Source organism: Ovis aries, chromosome 9, assembly GCF_016772045.2.
Source record: "Ovis aries strain OAR_USU_Benz2616 breed Rambouillet chromosome 9, ARS-UI_Ramb_v3.0, whole genome shotgun sequence".
In the NCBI taxonomy this organism is placed as follows: Eukaryota; Metazoa; Chordata; class Mammalia; order Artiodactyla; family Bovidae; genus Ovis; species Ovis aries.
In genome coordinates, this window is record NC_056062.1 from 20,300,119 (window position 1) to 20,322,342 (window position 22,224).

General features: G+C 45.5%; 1 protein-coding gene across 2 annotated transcripts in view; it reads left to right on the forward strand.

Annotated features, from left to right (window-relative positions):
* ZFAT (zinc finger and AT-hook domain containing) overlaps positions 1-22,224 on the forward strand; it is a 156,584-nt gene that overhangs the window by 104,181 nt on the left and 30,179 nt on the right. For both annotated transcript variants that reach the window (XM_027972875.3, XM_042254054.2), the window contains one exon: positions 14,665-14,803. In XM_027972875.3, coding sequence (XP_027828676.2) covers positions 14,665-14,803 — 139 coding nt within the window. The remainder of the gene's footprint in view (positions 1-14,664; positions 14,804-22,224) is intronic.

The following is a 22,224-nucleotide window of genomic DNA, read 5'->3' on the forward strand; positions in this document are numbered from 1 at the left end:
GCAGTCATCTTCAGGGAGGGTGTTATTCTGCCCCTGAATTCCCCTCCTCTTTTTCCTTCCTCTCACATCTACTCTGTGGTAGAAAATTTTCATCCATGCCAATAAACATAGCATGCATCTCCCGCTTTCCCTTTTCCTACCCTCAGTAAGCATGATGAAAAGTCAAGCCTCAGTGTTTTCCCATCCCAAGATGAGACTTCCAGTCTTGGGGCAGCATTGCTCATCTGTTGCAGTGCGCTTGCTAGAGGAAACAAGTTTGCCTGGAAACAGTTTGCTTCTCTAGACCTGGATGTGTGATTTTCAATATATAATTTCTAACAGGAAAGACGGTAATAAGGGCAGACTCCTGTATCACCTTTTAAAATTACATGATATAATTTATGTATTTTTTAAGAATGAAATTAAAATGTGTTCACTAAATAAGATTTGGAAAATGCTTTCTTATCCTTTTCCCTGGAGGAATCTTTGGTGATATTTTTAGACACGATTGAGGTCACACCGTAAATGAGTACTTTATTTTTTTGATGGGGATTAGCATGTCGGCTTTATCAGTGATAAAGCTCTATTGGAGAATGTGGCTTAGACAAGTGGCCAGATGGTTTGCTAAGAATACCCCACTCCTAAGTTTGAGTAATCTCAACAGCTAAAGGCTAGACTGGGGCACCTATATGCTTTAGGCATTGTACATATTGCCTTGCCTTTTTAATTAAAAAACTTTTTTAAAATTTTTGGCTGTGTTGGTTCTTCGTGAGCTTTCTCTAGTTGTGGTATGCGAGCTTCTCATTGGGGTAGCTTCTCTTGTTGTGGAGACAGGCTCTGTATCTCAGGCTGCGTAGTTGTGGCACGTGGGCTTAGTTGCCCTGCAGGATATGGAATCTTAATGGAGCATCAGGGATCGAACTCGTGTTCCCTTTATTGGCAGGTGGATTCCTAACTGCTGTACCACCGGTCCAGTACTGCCTTTTTTTTTTTTTTTTTTTTTTAAATTGTCATTTCATAGGCCTTTTCTCATTACATGAAAATTCATTTATTAACTACTTTTAATGGCTGCATAAGGATGAGACTCATAGTTTTAATTAACCATTCCCCTCATAACTGCACAGTTTGGTCATTCCCAGTTCTTGCTGTTGTAAGTAGCCCTGTAGTGGTCATCATCCCAAAAGCATTTCCAGTTCAGTTCAATCACTCAGTTGTGTCCAACTCTTTGTGACCCTCTGGACTAGAGCACGCCAGGCCTCCCTGTCCATCACCAACTCCTGGAGTTTACTCAAGCTCATGTCCATTGAGTTGGTGATGCCATCCAATCATCTCATCCTCTGTCATCCCCTTCTCCTCCTGCCTTCAATCTTTCCCAGCATCAGGGTCTTTTCCAGTGAGTCAGTTCTTCACATCAGGTGGCTAAAATATTGGAGTTTCAGCTTCAGCAACAATCCTTCCAATGAATATTCAGGGCTGATTTCCTTTAGGATGGACTGGTTGGATCTCCTTGCTGTCCAAGGGACTCTCAAGAGTCTTCTCCAACACCACAGTTTAAAAGCATCAATTCTTCGGCACTCAGCTTTCTTTATAGTCCGACTCTCACAACCATACATGACTACTGGAAAAACCCTAGCCTTGACTAGACGGACCTTTGTTGGCAAAGTAATGTCTCTGCTTTTCCATGTCACCCTAAATTCCATGGACTGTGAAACACCGGGTGAAGCCTGCCAGACCACTGAGGATTCACAGTGAAGGTGTTGTATATGCTTCTTGAAGCTGTAAATAAAGTGCATTCCCTAAGGTGGAGCTGACACCTAACCTTAAAGAGATGCCAGGGAAGATGCTCGGATGAGAGGAACCAGTGCTGAGCGGGGAGTCTCTGAACAGACACAGGCTTGTTCTCGCGTCCCGGAAGCTCTCTGCTTCTTACACGTAAACAAGCCACACGCTGTACTGGAAGCAGCGTGATCAACAGGCAGACTCACTTGTGGAGTTTTCTCCGTTAGGCTCAGATGAACCCGTGACTCTGCTGATAGAAATGTCCTCAGTCGTAGGGCTGGTGGATACCATGCCAGTCTCCCTGCACTTTAATAGTAAAGAGTAACTTTATTTAATTTAAAAACATTTTAAAATAATTTTAGTCTGATCATAGTTTCAACTTGTGTTTGCAAATCACTCATTCTAAGTATTTTCCGGGTGTTAGGTTTTCCTTGTATGTACTTTTAAGATGTTGGTGCTATTTTACTTTTGTTGTTGTTTATGGCCTTGGAGTTAGGCAGACGAGGGTCAAAATCTGGATGCCACTGCTTACTAACTAGGTTACCTTCTGGGATTCTGATCCTTCGCCTTTTTAGGCCATTGTCTCCTTGCTTGGAAATTGTGAATGAACAATGATACCGTTATTTCAAGGGCTGCTTTAAGAAGGAGGGGTTGATTTGAGGGAGCAGATTAAAAGGAAAGTGTCCCCAGAGCTTGGGGCAGACTTGGACCATTAGCCCTGTGCAGGCCAGCCTGAGGGAGGAGGTGCTAGGAGGACCTCAGACTTGCTGTCGTAGTAACAAGATCGCGGGTGGAGCAGCTCTGGCCTCGGGCACCTTTCCCATCAGGCTGGTTCTCTTTCAGTAAGCCTGGAGGCCAGCCCAGCATCCTCGACTCCATGCAGTCTGTGTGCTTCTGACGCAGGCACTCCACAAGTCCAAGCTGCCAGCCACTGTGCTGGGTTTCGAACTGTGAGGTAAAGGTCCTGTCTGGGTGTGCATACGAAGAGCACTCCTGTGCATGGCATAGAGCTGATGTTGTTAGTGCCCGTGTGTGTGTGTCTGCGTGCCTCTGCACAGCCCCTCTGATTCTCACTGCTCTTTGATGGCAGTACTCAGTCCGTTTGCATTTAATGTAAGTTTTGACGCGCCTCAGCGGGCAGTGAATGTCGACGTTCTCCCTCATGTCGGTTCTTCGATCCTCTCATCTTCTCTTCTGGCTTCTTTCGGGCAAATTAGGTGTTTTCCAGGTTTCCATTTTGTCTCTTCTGTTGACTTTTTCCTCTGAGAGTAGAAATTTTCTTTTTCAGGTACGCTTTTTAGGACAGATGTAGAACTACAGAAAAATTGTTACAGTAATATGGAGAGTTTCCATACCCCACATACCCCCATCTCTCCTGTTATCAGCATCTGGCGTTTATATAGTACATTTGCTGCATGAGCTGCATGTCACTATTAGCTAAAGTCCATATTTTATTCAGAGTTCCCTACATTCTACCTGATGTCCTTTTTCTGTTCCAGGAGCCTATTAGGATGCTGTATTGCGTTTAGTCACGATGTCTAGGCTGCTTTTGGACGGGACAGTGTCTCAGACTTTCCCCAGTTTTTTGATGGCCTTGGCAGTTTTGAGGAGTACTAGTGAATAGTACTCAGTCGTGTCTGACTCTTTGCGACCCCATGGACTATACAGTCCACGGAATTCTCCAGGCCAGAATATTGGGATGGGTAGCCTTTACCTTTTCCAGGGGATCTTCCCAACTCAGAGATCGAACCCAGGTCTCCTGCATTGCAGGCAGATTCTTTACCAGCTGAGCCACAAGGGAAGCCCAAGAATACTGGAGTGGGTAGCCTATCCCTTCTCCAATAGATCTTCCCGACGCAGGAATCGAACTGGGGTCTCCTGCATGGCAGGCGGATTCTTTACCGGTTGAGCTACAGGGAAGCCTTTGGAGTACTGATGAGGTATTTTACAGCATATTCCTCAGCTAGGATTTGTTTACTTTTTAGATATACCTTTTTTTAAAATTTAGTTTTTGTTGTTTTTTTTCTTTTTTAGTCGCTACTGTAGACATTACACTATGCATATTCTAACACATTCTACACTATGTATTCTAAAACTAACTGCAGATATGCTATTTCATAAACAATGGAAAAACTATGAATCATAATTCATATTACTCCCCTCCTACCCTTTGGGTTCTTATTGTCACATATATCATTTCCCTTTGTGTTCTAAACTCCTCAATGTAGTAGTATTTTTTTCTTTAAAGAGCACTTAAAAATACATATGAAAAATAATCTTAACATTTCTTTTTCGTTTACTTACTTAGCTTTTCTGGTGTTCTTTATCTTTTCCTGCAAGCCTAGCTTCCATGTGATAAATTCTCCTTCAATTTGGAGAACTTCTTTTAGCATTTGTTATATGCTGGTTTGCTGGAGTTTAATTATTTTAGCTTGTGTCTGTTTGGAAATTCTTTGTCTTCATTTCTAGAGGACTGTGTTGATGACTAGATTTCTAGGCGGACATCACTCTAAAGGTATTGTTCCATTACATTTTGTCTTTTATTATTTTTGAGCCTTATCATTTCCTCTTATATATAATGGTTTTCCCCCCTCTGACTTAAATATTTAAGATTTTTTTCCTCTTTGTTTTTTCATTGTATTAACGTCATTAACCTTAGGTGTGGTTTCCTCGTGTTTACTTTCCTGATGTCTTAAATCTGTTGGTTGATATCATGTGTGAGGTTTTGGCCATTCTCAGCCGTGATCTCTTTAAATACTGCTTCTGCCTCATTTGCCTTCTCTTTTTTTCCCTGTAGGACTGTAATACCTCCTGTATTGAACTGTTTGATATCTCACAGCATTCAGATGATTTCTTTCTTTCTCTCTCTAATTCTTCTCTTTGTGCTTCAGTTATGTGATTTGTATTAATCTTTAAGTTTACTTATTCTTTCTCTGATATGTCAGTTCTGCTGTTTAGATGTTCAAATGAATTATTCATTTCCAGGTTTCTTTGATTTATAGCATTTACATTTCGTTCTTTTTCCTCTGCTAAAATGTACATATCATTTTGTTCACACATGTTTTCCATTAGAGTCTTGAACATTTTTATCATCTTTATTTAAATATTTCTGTCTAGTAATTTCAACATCTGAGTAATCTGTGCCTCAGTTTCTGTTGACTTTTTTCCCTGAATTGAGTTACATTTTCTTCTTTGCACATCTCATAATATTTACTTGGATGCTTGATGTTACAGTAGAGCCTGATCCCCATTGCAGTGGGGACTGCACAGAGGATAGCAGGCCTGATGCTGTCCTTTCGAAGGTGTGATTGTGAGCGTGGCCCTTGGTTGGTGCGTGGTTGCTGGGATGGTCCTGTGTCTCTGTGGCTTTCTGCTCCCTGGGCAGCTCTTTCCCATCCCTGCCCAGCCTCAGGAGAGCATGCAGTGTACCTGCTGAAGGCTCCATGCTTTGATGAGGGTGGTGGTGGGCTTCCTCTCTCCTGTCCCGTGTCAGCCCAGGAGTCCTTGCTGCCTTTTCTGTACACCCAGTGTGTGCCAGGGCAGGCAGTGTTGGGGTGAAGCCAGGCTCGTGTCTGATGCCAGGCTCATGGGTCTGGGGAGAACCATCTTTGTGTAAAAAGCAAGTACATTATCTGCTGCGAGACAGTTATGCGCTAAGCTCTGTGGGAACCCCAAAGAGCAGCTAACTATTCCAATTCTGTCATTTTTTAAGAAGCTATGTTGTAATTGAGTTAATAGAGTATTATGTTATCATATAAAATCTATAGCTGTTGAAACCTATAGCAACTGAAAAGTTATGGTTGACCGATGTTCACAAATCAAAGGGAATTCGTGTAATCCCTTGTTGTATTTCTGACAATGAACTTGGTCCCAGAGGTGTTCGTTCACAATGTGTCCATGGGAAGCTGAGTCAAGTATACTATATAGAAGATGCCAGACAGCTGAGCTCATGGAATGGGTAAGGGGCTTAGATGCTGAACGGCGCAGAGGGGCTATTTGGACAAAGTCAGCCAGGATGTGGTTGTGTAACTAAATCACTCTCAGCTTCCAGTCTAAACTTAGCAAACAAGGAAGTGTAAGTACAGAAATGATCTCAAAGAAGCAGAGTGTTGAGAACCACGCATTCGTAAACAATTCAAGTTAATCCTCAGTCTGAGATCCTCAGTATCCCCCAGCATGCTGAGTCACCTGGTGTTGCTTGTAGCAAGCATCATGGCTTTATTTCTGCTACAACATCTGTTACCCAGGAGGTGGTTTCGTGCTTCCACCAGAAACTTTGGCCACAGGGAAGTGGTGGCCCAGTGGCTAACACTCTGAGCTCCTAATGCAGGTGGCCTGGGTTCGGTCCCTGGTCGGAAAACTAGATTCCGCACGCTGCAACTAAGGCGTGGTGCGCCAAATAAATAAATACAAAAAAAAAAAAAAATAAGCTTTCACCACAGTGTTGAATGTTCAAGTATCTTGTATCAGAAAAAAAAGACAGATGGACTGATCCCTTTTATAATAGCCATCTGCTGGGCATTACAACAGGTGTGTCAGTATTTACCTTATTTTGCCTTCAAAGATGCTATGATGTAGGTATTAATCTTCCCGTTTTACAGATGAGGAAACAGGCCCAGAGCCCTGTTAAGTAATATACTCAGAAATAACAGTTGGTGAATAGTGGAGCTGGGATGTTGAGCTGTATCTTCGTAGACAGAGCTACCCTCGTCCCCCACCCTCCACTTTCTTTACTCTCAAGCCAAGTGGAGGGACATTTTGACCCCCTTGACCTCTTTACCCCTCACTGCTTTGATTGTGTAAGCCTGCAGTTGGATGTTTATCCATCAAAACTCCAACAAAATCTTTATGTAAAATGCTGACTGAGTGTAAACTTAGCAGCCCTAGCATTTCCCAAGTTCAGTGGAAATTACTGAACTGTGGTACAAAGAGAGTAAGAAGTCAAGTGGAGGATTGTCGTTAGTAGTTTTTATTTTGCTTTTTAGTTCTTAATTTCCACAAAAGTGAAGAATCTGAGATTGTTTCCCTTTTTTCCTTTAAGTGTGTGTGTGTGTGTGTGTGTGTGGAGGAGGAAGGGTCATGGTGGGGAGCAGAGGGTCAGAGGGGGCCATTTATTTATTTTGAGCTGAAACATCTCCTCAAAACCTGTTGCACTATCTTCAGCTTCCTTGTATTTTAGATTTTTAAAAACACTTTGGGGGGGATAAAAAAGGGAAATTGGATTGTTTTATGTTAAATTAAAATCCTGTCTGTCTAACAGTATGCAGTACATTCTCGGGAAATATTGCATTTTGACAGCATAAGTGATTACCAAAAAAATCAATAATTGGAGAACGCTGAAGAGTCTTCTAAGCTCTTTCATGGAAAGCAATTAGTATGGATTGATTTACTGTTATTTATCGTGATGAGATAATTGCCTCAATGTAAAGCCATTTTGGAGCTTGTGGTACCCCATGGCTTTAAAACATTTATTCTTTTAAATTGTTTAATTTGTCTCAGGGCAGATTTTACAGCAGAGGTGGCTTTGTGCTTGGTGAATTGTGTGAAACCTGGCTTTTTTCTCCCTGGATCCTTGGTCCCGGGCTTGGTTTTGTTTCCCTGTTGTGGTTGGCCCAGGAATGAAGTCCCAGCCTTGTGCTCTCAGGTTTACAATCCTCAAAAGACAAGCCCCCTGCCCCCGCCCCCCGAAAAAAAATCACAGTTCTCTTCTCTTCTGCATAGATGGGCAGCTTTGACTGAGGGCTCAGGCTGCAGGGCATGGTGTGGCAGGTGGGACAAGGAGAAGGGGGTGGTGCTCTCATTCACATCGGCAGCATCCCTTCAAAGGCTTTGGCACAAACCTCTTTTTTTTTTTTTTAATGAAAAAACTTTTTTGGCTACACCATGTAGCATCTGGGATCTAGTTCCCCCACCAGGGATTGAACCCTCCTGCAGTAGAAGCACAGAGTCTTAACCACTGCCGTGCATGCGTGCCAAGTAGCTTCAGTCATGTCTAACTCTTTGCAGTGCTATAGACTGTGTCCCACCAGGCTGCAGTCCTCTGTCCACGGCATTCTCCAGGCAAGAATAATGGAGTGGGTTGCTGTGCCCTCCTCCGGGGATCTTCCCGACCCAAGGATCGAACCCACATCTCTTATGTCTCCTGCATTGGCAGGCGGGTTCTTTACCACTAGTGCCACCCGGGAAGCCCAACCTCTGGACTGTCGGAATTTCTGGCACAAAACTCTTTAAGGGTTGACCGTCAGGAATGTGAGTCCATGGATGTCCACTTGTCCCCAGCCCTCCTTGGGATGCAGGTCCTTTCCTTTCTGGAGTGTATCTCTTTGCCTCTGCCTCTGTGCCCCTTTTTTCCTTGTCTGTCCCCTGTGGCCGTCTGTGCATCCTTAGGCTCTTTGTGTGTGTGTTGGGTTGGGGGTTAGTGTACCAGTCCCTGCGCTTGGTTCTGCAGCTGTGTAGTTCACATCTGTCTCTGAACTCAGGCTGAGGAGGAGGCGAGAGAGCCAGGATTCTGGATACAAATACTCTCTAGGAATGTCCCTTCTCAGCATCACCACATGCATGTTTTTCTTTTTGAGTGGCTCACTCCCCAGACTGGTGCAGACGTACTCTTTGGCGATTGACCTGGCCAGGGTGTGTTTCTCTTGCTACAGGGTGAGGGGCCTGCACGTGGCTCTGCTGAAAGGGAGCAGGCTGTGAGGACGTGCTCTGAAAATCTGTGAAGCATTACAGTCTCCTAGCTCAGGACCTCATCCTGAGCATCTGCCAAAGTCCAGGCTTTTAATTTTTTCCATGATGTCTGATGGTACCTATGGAGGAGCTGGAAGGCTTTGAGCAAATACTGAAAATGTATTTGCTCCACTCATGACGAAGGTTGGGAGCTGGAACGAGCATAACGGAGCATTATGAGCATTCATTCAGTGCCTGAGGCTGGGAACGGATGATGAAGGGTCAATAGGCCTGGCCTTGAGGCGTTCAAAGACTTCCTTTTGACCACCTGTTTCTTGGAGCAAGGACTGTTGTTTCATGATAAGACTCCCTTTAGTGTTTCGCCAAGGCTATGTTATGTCTTGGGCGGTGGGAACTGTATTTTATGCTTAAATGCTTTGATGTTTATCAAGAAAGGCTACGTGCAAGTCTGCTTTATGCTCTGTTCCCTGAGACCATGAAACTGCGCAGCTGGATAATAAACTTTGTCAGTCCACTAGAGGCTGTCCCTGAGTGTTCCTTTCAGAGTGCGGTTCTCCAAGCCTTACAGTACCTGGCAGATGGTGTGGTTCCTTGTTTATGTTAGAATGTTTCATCTGTGAGGCACTGTGTTCTAGTTTTTGTTCTAGACTCAGCATGGAGGCAACACTTAATTATCATCTGTAGAGTGAGCAAATGAGTAAACGAATCGATTCTATAGAACTGCAGTGACAAAGGCTAATCACGGAAGCCATCAAGGTGGAGGCGGGCTTCTGGGCTCCTAGCAAGGCTTGTAGCCACAAGGGCACGGAGTTCAGCGGCTCGTCCTTGCTGGGCCCTGCCTGTTCTTCACCCTGCCCTCAGTTCCCTGCATGGCTTTGAACCCTCAGTACTTCCTTCCCTCGTAGCAGTGAGGGGCAGTGAGGTGAAAGTGAGAAAAAGCGCATGTAACCAAGCATGCTCCCAAGGTCCCGGGGTCTCTAGATTCACCCAGCACTGTGACCCCTGGCTGTGAGCCAGACATGGCATGAGTCAGGAGGCCCCACGTGGCCCGGCAGGAGCTGTTCTCAGCAAAGTGCAGATTTAATGTCTAGAAGCTTGGTGTTTTTTCACGGCAGGCACAGTAAGCCCCGCTTCATCGTTGTGTTTCTTTCAGGAGGTGTCTCAGTGGAGATTCCTGTCAAAGGGAATGTGTGCAATCTTTTTCTGGTGCGTTCCTTGGAAACTGGTGGAAATGTAGGCATGGGGGACTTCAGTGTGGCAATGTTGCCTACCATCTGACCCGCAGTTTTGGAGGTGGCGGGGAGCTCCATGGGCCATGCAGATGGGGGGCTGTGCAGTGAAAGGTCCCCATGGTGGTGCGGGGATAGCGAGGCTGGGGAAGCAAAATGAGCAGCTTGTTTTACCAGAACTTTCCAGGCTGGAGATACTCCTATGAAAACAGCACTATCTTTCTGGTTCTGTAACTGAAAACAGAAAGTCATTTGCAAAACTAAAAATACATCATAATAGGGAAAGCTGCAGAAATCACCTGTTTAATCCATGCCCCGGTTGAGATTGTTGCTAACGCGGGGCTTGTCTGCACGGGCCTTGCGGTCCGCGCACGAGTGGCTGAGGGCCCCCAGCCCAGCCCAGCTTCATGCTCCTCAGCCTGACTTGGTGCTAGCTTGCATTTTAGAAAATTGGTGTCCCCCTCAGACATTCATGAAAGAAAAATCTCATCTTCCTGCTGGGTTTCTTTGCTGCAGATTTACGGCCGTAAATCTTAGAGGTGTCCTACAGTCCAAGCCCTAGGGCAGCACTCGCATAATCCAGGACATCTCTCCACCGTGTAGCTTGAGTCAGGTTTGGTGATGCTACTGTGATAGTTCATATTTCCTCCGGACCTGTCACCAAGTCTTTTAGAGAGAGCTCCCAACTGCAGTCTTCTTTTCGAACGTTTTCAGACATGCTGAAGGGCAGATGTGTAAGAACCTCGGTCTAGTGTCAGCATAATTTCCATGACACTGGTGAAAGAAAATAAAGGTAAAAATTGCTTTATATGTCAGGGGATAAATGCCATTGCTGCTGTGCTGTTATTAATATTAATAATGCTGCTCACTGGGTGCTATGCCATTCAAGGCATTTTATCTAAGTTATGTGTAATCATCAAAACCCTTGTGAAGAGAGTTTTTTTGGTCATATATCATTCCATTTGATCACCCATTTCTTTTTACTTCTGTTGTTGTGAGATAGAATGTACATCCAGAATGTCAGATGTACACACGAGTATGTGGGGGGGATGAATAATTGTGATGTGAACACGCATGTCCCACTGCCCGGAGATGGACCGTTGCCTGTCCTCAGACCTCCTTCATGGGCCCACCCCCTTCTCTACCCGAGGTGTGACTGTTAACCTGAAAATTACTTTCTGGTTTTCTTAGTGGTTCTACCGTTGGCGTATACATCCCTACGTAGACTAATTTAGCAACACTGTATGCTTTTGAACTTTATATTATCCATATATCTAGATCTGGATATGTATCTATTTATGGATTTACATATATATGGATTTATATATATATAAGGGCTTCCCTGGTGGCTCAGACGGCAAAGAATGCACCTGCAATGCGGGACACCAGGGTTCGATCCCTGGGTTGAGAGGATCCCCTGGAGGAAGGCATAGCAACTCACTCCGATATTCTTGCCTGGAGAATCCATGGACAGAGGAACCGGGTGGGCTACAGTCCATGGGGTCGCAGAGTGGGACACGAGTAAGTGAGCACACACACACACGTAAATCCACATCTAGATATATATCTATATCTAGATATATGGATTTATATGTGGAATTTATTTTATTCTTTGTTATGAACTGGGCTTTTTTACCAAATGGTATGCTGGTGAGACTGCATGTCATCCTCCTCCATCCATTTTTTTCTTTTTAAACTGATGGTTCTGTCATTTTTTTTCTTCTTTTAAACATTATTTTTTTATTTGGCTGCACTGGGGTCTTAGCTATGGCACGCAGTATCTGACCAGGAATCACACCCAGGCTTCCTGCATTGGGGGCTCGGCGCTTAGCCACTAGACCACCAGGGAAGTCCTGGTTCATACTCCCCAGTGTGAAATAGCGTGTGCCGCGCAGCCCTCGCAGGAATGTTCATCCGCTCAGTTCATCCCCTCAGTTGTAGGGGGACGGTGGGGCTCTTTCTATTGTGTCATCGTCACCAGCTCTGCTGCTGTGCACTGTCTGTGCACGTGTCCTGGTGTGCCCGTCCACGAGAACCTCCAGGGTGGACGCCCCTGGCGAGCACTTGGCAGGGCCGTGGGTACATCTTCAGCTTTACAAGGCGAAGTCCAGCCACTTTCCACAGTGGTTGTGCCTGTTTATGCCAGCAGCAGGGGTGCCCGACCTGGATTCTCTGCTGCTCCGTGTTGGGGCAGGGACAGGGGAACATGCAGGATGGCCAGCCTGCTGGGCCTGCGCTGGCCTCTCCGTGTGGCTTTATTTTCATTTTCATAATGGTTAATGGAATTGGGCCCTTTTCCATAAATTTTTCTGGCCATTTAGATTTATTTCTCTTTCCTTTTTCTTTTTTTTTAATACTGCTCAAATATTTCCCCATTTTTTTTCTATTGAGTGGTTTTGCTTTCTTGTTTGTTTTCAGGAATCCTTCATGTATCTGGGGTGGGGATCACTTTTTGGGTTACATGTTATAAATACAGTCTCTCACGCTGTGGCTTCCCTATCCCCTCACCACCACCCCCCTCCATATAATGTCTCTTAAAGTTGTTACATTTAATGTCATTTTAAGAAACATTTCATCCAGAGTTTTAATTTTAGTTGTGGTTTTTCCATTCCACTCTCTCATTTTAGGCCTCTAGGTCTCATTTTCACCATGGCAGCAGCTGGATGCGTGGTTCCTTGCCTCCAGTCTTGTTCCTTTCAAATAATCCACTCTCCATTCATTCCCAGAGTGAAAACTCTGAAGTTGGCACGTCACCCCCTGCCTGATACCCACCGGGAACCCCATCCTGAGTCAGTTTCCTAATGCGGCGCATCCCCCTGTGACCTGGCCGCCTTCCACCCTCTTCCCAGCCCCCCCCCCCCCCCCCCTCGTCGCAGCCCTCCGGGAACGGCTTGTATTCCTCCCTCTTACCTTGGCAGTCCCTGTTTGTCCAAGTTGACAGTTAGAGGTGGGCTGCCTTGTGTCCAGGAAATGCGTGCAAACCAAACCATGCCCCTCCCAGGGAAGATAGGTGGGAAGTCAGATCATCTCTTCTTTGCTGGCTGGACCAGGGGCCCAAAATCCAGCGCAGAAAAATGGTAGGGCTGGGAGATTGTGAAGCTTTGGGCACATTCCCTAACCCTTTTGCATTTCAGTATTTTTTATCTGTGAAATGGGAACAGCAGTTGTACCTACTGCAGGAGGTTGTTGTGAGATTTGCGGGAATTAATCCATGCAAGACTTAGAACTCTCTGGCATATGGTAGCTGTAAGTAAAGGCGAGCTAAAATAGTCATAAATTATGTTAGGTCACGCTACTTCACAAATGCACTGTAACACCATGTTGTAGGCATGATGGCAGCTTCCTGCCTTGTTTTTGATCCACTTTCTTTTTTGTCGTTTAGTCTCACATGCACTACAGGGCTGCAGCCTGCATATATTTTCCTCATAACTCTTAGCTGGATGCTGGCCCGAAAGCTCTCAATAAATAACTTTCCTTTGAGATGTAGCGTCATTTGCTATCTGCAAGTATCTGACTTAGGAAACAAGTGTTGTGATTTAGTTTGCCTAGATAGCATTTAATCTTTGCAGTTGATATTTAAGTCCAAAAACTCGTGTGCATTCAGGGAATCAGAAGTCTCTCATTTGTCACCATGTCCCCATGTGAGAACAAGGTCTGACTCATAGCAGGATGTCAGTAAATACAATATATGCTTCATAAATGGAATCCCAAGAGGTGCCCTGTTCATGGTGCAGTCAGACCGTATGCCTGGCAGTGGCTATGGGGCATTACCCAGGCTCCACTTTGCCTGTGTCTCCTGCCCTGCAGTGACTACCCCAGCAGAAGTCCTTGCTGAAATGTGGCAACATCCCACAAGTTCAGGCTTGTTCTGCGTGAAAAGCCCAGATGCGGCTCACCCATATCATTTAGGGAGAGAGGGTCCCAAGAAGATGTTAGGTAGTGATTAAATTCCTGTGAAAGGTGATGATGGTACCAGAGAATGGAATAGATGGAAAGGTTTGTCCTTCTAAACCCTGGAGCCATTCGGTAGTACAGGGGGCCAGGGGGCTGACCTCGGTGCCTGTAACAACGGCTGAGATCACAGACATCAGAGATGAAAGAAGGCTGTCTCATCACGGAGGGAGGTTTGGTCACAACCAGTCTTTGAAAGTGTCCCTTCTGATTAAGAATTGAAGATTTTTGTAGAAATCAGTAGCTCAGAAACTTGACTTCTGTTTTGGACTCACCTGTCCATTTTTTGACCTATCTACTCAAACGATTTGGGAGTTCTTTTCATTAGCATTTCCACCAAGGAACAGGTGTGGGGAAATACATGGAGTTGAAACTCTTATGAGGCAGTTTATCTGCTTTGCTCTAAGAAGGATGGAATTGACTCTTGAGCCTGAAGTTAGGTTCGTAGGACCATTTCTCATTTTAATTGCCCCTTCCTGCCTCTGTGGCCACTGACCACCCAGCACTGGGAGGAGAGCATTTTTTGGTTGTTCTTTTTGATTTCTGTGCAAATGCTAATGTTCCAAAACTAATTTCACAGAACTTGCTTATATGGAGATAGGCAAGTACGTCAGAATTAATGGTAAGGAGGGCTACTTCAATAGCATTCACTTGAAAAAAAAAAGTGATAGATTCCTGTGTTGGATTTTTTGTGATTTTCTTCTTGAACAAAAAATATAAACTCTGGAATGAACAACAGATAAAAATATGAAAGCAGCCTCATTTGACAGAGTCGCCTCCTGCTCTGGGGACTTCTGCCCCGTCACTTGGGGGGTTCCCTGTAGAGGCAGGACTCAGCCACCCCAGGTTTGTGTCTTTTTCTGGAGCATTTCACGAGGGATGGTCTGCTCCTTGCAGGCCTTCCAGGAGGTGGGTGCTCCAAGGATAGGGGAGTCCTGGAGGAGGAGTGGGGTGTGTGTGTGGGGGACCCTCTTCCTTCCCGTGGAGGCTGATGGCGCAGGGGCTGGCCTGGCCCTAACCCCCCTCCTTGTCCCCTCAGCCTTTCCGCTGCGCCCACTGCCATTACTCGTGCAACATCTCGGGCTCCCTGAAGCGGCACTACAACCGGAAGCACCCCAACGAGGAGTACAGCAACGTGGGCACCGGGGAGCTGGCGGCCGACGCACTCATCCAGCAAGGTAGGCAAGCGGCTGCGCCCTTGTGCCTGGCCAGGCCCCCCGGGGCAGCTCTGCGACCTCCCTCAGCACGACCCCCACATGCCTGGTCGTCACTGTTCGCTTCCTCCTCCTCCCTGTGACTGTCAGTGTTACTTGCGGCCAGGACCATATTACAGCAAGCTTAATGGAAACCTTAGGGCTTCCCCGGTGGCTCAGACAGTAAAGAATCTGCCTACATTGTGGGAGACCTGGTTTCAGTCCCTGGGTCAGGAAGATCCCCTGGAGAAGGGAATGGCAACCCACTCCAATATTCTTGCCTGGAGAATTCCATGGACAGAGCATGGACACACTGAGCAACTAATGCTTTCACTTTTGATGGAAATCTTAAACAAAAAAAGTGATCACTTACCCACACATTTTACCACCCTTCCCATAAAGTTCATTCATTGGTATAGTCATCCCTCGGTCGGCAGGGGATCAATTCCAGGACCCTCATGGATACCACAGTCTGAGGATGCTCAAGTCACTTGTGTAAAATGGCAGAGAACAGTTGGTGTCTGCATTTTCAGCCCCACATAGGATAAGGAACTTGGAGGTTCGAAGGGTCAACTGTACGGCCTTCTGTCCTTAGTCCATGCACACATTTTGAACAAATGAATGTTTGTGTCTAACTTTCTTCACTTAACGTTGATTAACACACACAGTTTGTTTTCCTTTGCTACACTGTCTTCCTGCTTTAACTTCTAAGGGATTTTTGCAGTATAGCATGAAATGGGAGCACCCCACTTTATTTATTTTAAATTTTTATTTACTTTGCCTTTTTGGCTGCGTTGCATCTTAGTTGCAGCATACAGGCTCAGTAGTTGGGCACACGGGCTTAGCTGCCGCAAGTCATGTGTGATCTTAGTTTCCCCGATCAGGGATGGAATCCCTGTCCCCTGCATTGGAAGGTAGATTCTTTACCACCAGACTACTAGGAAAGTCCCACTCTACTATATTTAACCATACTCCTGTTGTTGAACATTGTAGGGTTTCTAGATTTTTCTTTTATTGCAATTATGAATAGCACTATATTAAGCCCATTTATGGGTGGGGTTCTTTATCCAAAAATATTTGAGTGCTCAAATTGCATATTCCTCCTGAAAAGAAGAATGAATGAAAACTCTAATATCTTTGAAAAGTTTGGGGGTTTTTCAATACATGGTCACATTTCCATTGGCGAGGGTTTAGCTCACATGCTGTTGCTGCATAGAGACGCTGTTGTATTTACTTCTGTGCTCCGGTAATTCAGCTGAAAAGTGATTGCAGAGTGCGGTGTGTCAGTGGTTGCTCTTCCCTGGATCCTGTGACTCTTTGAAGCGGAAGACCATTTTAGAAACCTGTCCCCTACCCCCAACCCCATCCCTGGTGCGTGAACCACCACGATTGGCGTCCTAATGTAAAACAAATGAATTGACTGTGTCCTTCAGCACTTCCGGTGACAGGGCTGACACACAGAAGTAGACGAGCAGCAGAAAACTCTCGGGTAATTTTAAGTCATCCATCTGGGATAACGGGAGCGTGTGCCTCGTGTTGGTATTGAAGACAGTTTCTAGGAGTTGGAGGGCAGGCCAGTGCGTTGCCATTTGGGCAAGTTACCCACCCTCCACCGGCGGCCCCGAACCTCACCTAGAGCTCACAGCTGCCATCACACAGGATTCCAAGAGGATGAAACGAGAACACTTGAGTGTCTGGCACTCAGTACATTTGCAAGCCTTTCTTTTGTATTTTTTTTTTCTGAAACTATGCCAAGGCTTCTAGAGCTGGTGTATCATTTTTGACCCTGCTGTCCAGGAATCACAGAAGAGAGGGTGGATTGCCTTCAGTTCAGTTGTCACTCAGTCATGTCCGACTCTTTTTGACGCCATGGACTGCAGCACGCCAGGCTTCTCTGTCCATCACCAACTCCCAGAGCTTACTCAAACTCATGTCCATCAAGCTGGTGATGCCATTCAACCATCTCATCCTCTGTCTTCCCCTTCTCCTGGGTTGCCTTCGAGTCACAGTAAATAACTGGAGTACAGGGCTAGTGATTGATTTCAACATCCTTCACACTCTTAGGCTGGACTGGCGGGAAATAGACATTTACTTGGTCATTGGGACAGGTGTGGGGATCTGATTGATGCCTCTGTCATAGTTCCCTGCTTCCAGACTTGCATCACTGCCTTGCGCAAAATGTGCTGAGGTCAAGTTGTTTCATGCCCTATGTTTTCTTCATGCCGTAAGTTAACTTTCTAACTTGCTCTATAATCAGTTGGCATTCCCTGACAGGGTCTGGGTTTTCTAATTTTGAAGGGCTATTTTTGGCCTTCATGTGTGTGTTTATTTATTTTTGCTATGCCCCCATCAAGAGACTCACCTGGAAGGAAGCAATGGAATGTGTTTTGGCTCATAGGAGACACCGTGCCTCTGTGTCTTGGCAGGAGAACTGCCTCTGAAATCTGAGAGTTGGTTGAGGATTAGTGCAGCTCAGAGCCCTCAAGAGCGCACAGCTCTTGCTGACCTTGCGTCTGAGGGAGGGAAGGAAAGAGGAAGAAGATGGGGCTGAATAAAAAGGATCATAATGCTGAGTTGTTGGGGATCACTCACTGGGACTTTTCTCATTTTCTTTTGATTAATTTCATGTAATTCTCCCCATCCTTGTTTGGTTTTATTTTCCTCTTCTACCAACCCCTCAAAAATTATCTTCCTGGGACTTCATAATTTCTTGTTTTGAGATAGAGGAATAGGTCCTAAAATGGCATAATAAAAAACCACATATATACCTATGACCAATTCATATCGATGTATGGAAGAAACATATTGTAAAGTAATTATCCTCTGAATAAATAAATTAAAAAGTATTTCCAAAAATACAAAAACTTAAAGAAAAAAAATCATAAACGTAGTTTTCTGAAAATGATGTTGCAGTCACCTGAAACCAAGAGCAGGGACTCCTTGTCCGTCCGCTGTGTTGAAACAGTGACACCCGGGAGCCATCGATGGCTGAGAAGGATGGTTCTGCCCCAGGCTCAGGGGTTTGGGGAGGGGGTCCGAGCACTTTTGTAGAGGAGGTGGGAAGAGGACCTAAAAGGCTGAGGTTTCCGCTCCGGGCAGGTTTCTCAAGGAAGGGACTGTGGTGTTTTCCCTGCAGTTTGAGTCCTTTTCCGCGAACCCTGGAGTGGAGGCTGCTGGGGTGTCTGCCCGTTGTGTTCTGGAAATGTTCACCAGCTGGCTTCCCCGGGGCAGGGGACGGGGCGCTGATATGTAGCATTTTCCAGTTTCTGTGCTGTGAATATTTCCACCGGGGCCAGTTTCAAGCTTCCCATGTGACATCGCTGAGTTGGGCAGCGATGTGCCTAGCCAGCTACTGAGCTGGTTCCCTCTGGCTCCAGCACACGTCTGGTCCTAGGGGCGCAGGCCGCGTGCCAGCGTGTGCCACCCGCACGCCAGCCATGTGCCAGCCGGGCCTCAGCCGGAGGCACTTGGACTCCAGTGCTTTTCTGGCAGTTAGACTTGTACTGAGTGCTGTGTAAATGCTTTATCCCCTGCTTGTGTTTTATCTACTTCTGATGTTTTGAAAGCAGATCAATCTCTTGTTTATTCCTCTCTGTCAGTCACTTGTTCATTAATATGGATTTGAGGCATTTTCCCACAAAATATACATTTTCTTGTTGTATCGCTTCAGTTGGCCTGCCCCTTTCCTCCTCTTAAAAAGCCTGATGAAGCCAGCTCAGGAGCTGGTTCACTAAAACCAGAGGTTGTGAGAGGCATCAGATGCTTGGTGCTCAGCGTCACAAATTCTCAGCTCGTTGCCGGAGCTCACGGCCTGGTAACGATGGGCTGGTCCTTTTCTGGGACCCTCATGGCCCTCCTTCAAGTCACCCCAGGATATTGGCACAAGTCTAGGGTTGGGTGCACAGCCCTGTAGCCCGTTATGATCCCTGTGGTCCCTGGACCAGTTACTCAGCTTCTCCGAGCATCAGTTTCCAAAGACGAGATCTTATTCTCAAAGATCCCAGACCATGCCTGACGTGTCACAAGTGCCTGATAAATGGCTCACATTCCCTATTGTGTTTATTCCATTGCCTTCTTCACAGTGTCTCTTAAGCTCATCGTGTTCCCCACGCTGTGCAAGGCACTGGGATGTGGTGGCATTTGTTGTCATTCTGGGTTGGGGATGAAGCCTGGGCAGCTCTTCCGTGTTCTGATCTTCTAACAGAAAGTATGTGCTCCTTTAACAGGCCCCACGTTGCTCTAGGAGAGAAGTTCACTGCTTCTCCCAGGTGGTGAACATTATCTCAGGTCCCTCATTTTAAGGAGTCATTGAGCAGGGGGTAGATAAAGGAGATAAGAAAAGATATGAGGAAGAGGGCCAGAGAAGGCTTAGTTTGTGGCATCTGCTGAAATCTTTGTGTTGTTTTGAACAGTTACATTAAGAATGTAAACATGTATATCCATACCTTTGATATACATTTCATGTCTTAGTTTTTTTCACACCAGATTTGAGGAAAATAGTGTAGAAAAAAGTCCAGAAACTGTCAGGCAACCCAGGGATCGAACCCAGGTCTCCTGCGTTCAGGCAGATTCTTTACCAGCTGAGCCACAAGGGAAGCCCAAGGATACTGGTGTGGGTAGCCTATCCCTTCTCCAGAGGATCTTCCCAACCCAGGAATCGAACTGGAATCTCCTGCATTGCAGGCGGATTCTTTACCAACTGAGCTATCAGGGAAGCCTTTCCATACCAGATTCGGGGAAAACTGTATAGAGAAAAATCCAGAACCTGTCAGCCAACCTAGAGTCCTTTATTTGAATTTTGAACATTTTTATTTTAAAATCGTTTTTATTAGGGCTCAGATCCCATACATTAGTGGAAGATGCTTCCAGTGATGTGATGCCGTGCTGTTGGCTGTTATTTTCCATGTTAGCTTATCTCTCATGAGGTTGGCATCATCTTTCCCAATTTAAAATGAGGAAGTACAGAGAGGAGGAAAGGACTGGACCCCAGCTACACAGTGAGCAGGTGATCAGGCCAGACCTGGGTCCTGATTCAGAATCTGGCTTCTCACCATGGATGGGCTGCGTCCCCTGACGTGAGTCTCAACTGTGCACGTGTTGAGGAGGAAAGAAGGAAGAGGAAGAGGAAGAGGAGGAGATGTGGTCCTGCTGGGGACTGGTTTGCATTTGCTGGTGGTCACACGAGGTCTCACGAGGACGTGTTGAAAGGTTACGCGTGCAGGAGCTGTCTGCTTTTTCCTGCTTCTTTGCCTCCAAGTCTGACTGCTAACCTGACCAAGACTGACACCGGGGCCTCTCTCTCTCTTTCCAGCCCGTACCCTGTTGTCCAGAGGATCTCAGATCACCAAGGTTTTGAGAAGTGTGTGGGAGGACCAGAAGGGATGAGGGAGACCTTGATTAAGCTCTGGATTAGCCTGACTCAGGGTCAACGGCACTTTGTTTTACCTCTTCAGTATTTCTCGAAGTCCGATTTTGTGTTTCACATGTTAATAAAATAAAAGTTCTCTGTGTCCACTTTCCGTTGGTAATTAAGCTGCCTTTGGTCCAGTTACCCTTGAGCATCTATATTAGTTTCTTATTGCTGCTGATGCAAATGACCACATGGTTGGTGGTGGTTTAAAACAGCACAGATTTATTATTTTGCCATTCTGAAGTAAGGAGCCCAAGCTGGTCTCACTGGCTCAAGTCAGCTTTGCTGACAAGTCTGTATTCCTTCTGGAGTCTCAAGACCAGGATGTTTTCTCTTTCCAGCTTCTGGAGGCTGTCTGCAGTCCTTGGCTCTGCTCCCTCCTCCATCTTTGTTAGGTGACGGCACTGGGGTCTGCTGTCCTGCCCACTCTTAGAAGGATCCTTGTGATAACATTAGGCCCATCCAGAGGTGCAGGATAGTAGCCCCATCTCCAGCCCCTCACCTGATCTCTTCTGCCACCTGAGGTTTTATGTTCACACGTTCCAGGGTGGAGGACGTGAATATCTCTGGGGAGCCTGTTATTCTGCTGACCCCACACTGTCTTTTTTTTTCCCCTGCTTTTCATTTTGTGCGGGGGTATAGCTGATTAGCAATGCTGTGGTAGTTTCAGGTGAACAGCGAAGGGACTCGGCCACACATATATGTGTATCTATTCTCTCCTAAACTCCCCTCCCATCCAGGCGCCACGTGACACTGAGCAGAGAGTTCCCTGTGTTATATAACAGGTCCCTGTTGGTTTCCATTTTAAATATAGCAGTGTGTCCATGACCATCCCAGACTCCCTAACGGTCCCTTCCCCTTGGCAACTGTAAGTTTGTTTTCTAAGTCTGTGAGTCTGTTTCTGTTTTGTAAGTTCATTTGCATCATTTCCTTTTATATTCCACATATAAGGGATGTCATATTTCTCCTTCTCTGACTTAATACACCGCCTTTTATAAGGATGTAAGCTTTAGCATTTTTGCCTTCATAGGAAAAAAAAACAACCAAGACCCAAGAATTCAAGGAAGTGGTTCTGAGTCACGTGAGCCAAGTGACAAATGCAGATCTCCTGACTGTCCAACCGAGCATCCATGCCATTCTGGGAGTTATATTATTGAAAATGAAATTGAATTTTCAATAACGTCAGCCACTGCAAAGAAGTGAAAATAGTTTACTTGAAATTCCTCTGGAGTAGATTGAATTCCAAAAAGAACAAAAGATGCTATGATGGAGTTTCCAAATTGCTCCTGAAATTCTGTCCTTTGGCTTGGTTTGTCTTTCCTTATGAGGAAGATTGCAGCTTGCGGGGAGGGGGGATTGTGGTTTTTATGGGGTACACTTAATATCAGGGCTGCAAGGAAACTCACTAGGTCTCCCCATGACCTTTGCCTAGTGTTGCCTAAGCATTTAATGAATTGAAATGGAAATTAATTTTTCTCGGCTTTGATGTCAGTTACCTGGCACAGTTACACCTTCCATCTAGATTACATATTTCCATTTGTTGTTCTTTAATTAAAGCCACCGTGATAAAGGTGGGAGTTTTAATTAGTGTGGGGGCATTCTCATATTAATTTTAATTTAAGCATAATATCAGGATGTTTTTTCTCCCTAAATTAGTTTCCATTAAAGAATAGCCCAGAAGGAATCCTTAATTTCATTTTAAAGCCTAAATTTAACCTTCAGTAATTTGTTTGTGCTCATTGCCACAGATTAAGTCTTTATAGAAGCAACGTCAGCATAACCCAGAGACAAGGTAGTGGTTCTCATGCCTTGGAGGGTTTTAAAAGATGATTGTAAGAAAATGCATCATTTTAGATGATGAACAAGCAATAACAAAGAAGATTAAGAACTAAGTTTAATTATCCTCCAGGCAAGAAAGAAGAAGCTCATTTGGTTTTGCCTAAAAAAGTGCAGTGTGTTTGAGTTTCGGAAAAACCACTGTCTGAGCTGCCTTTTT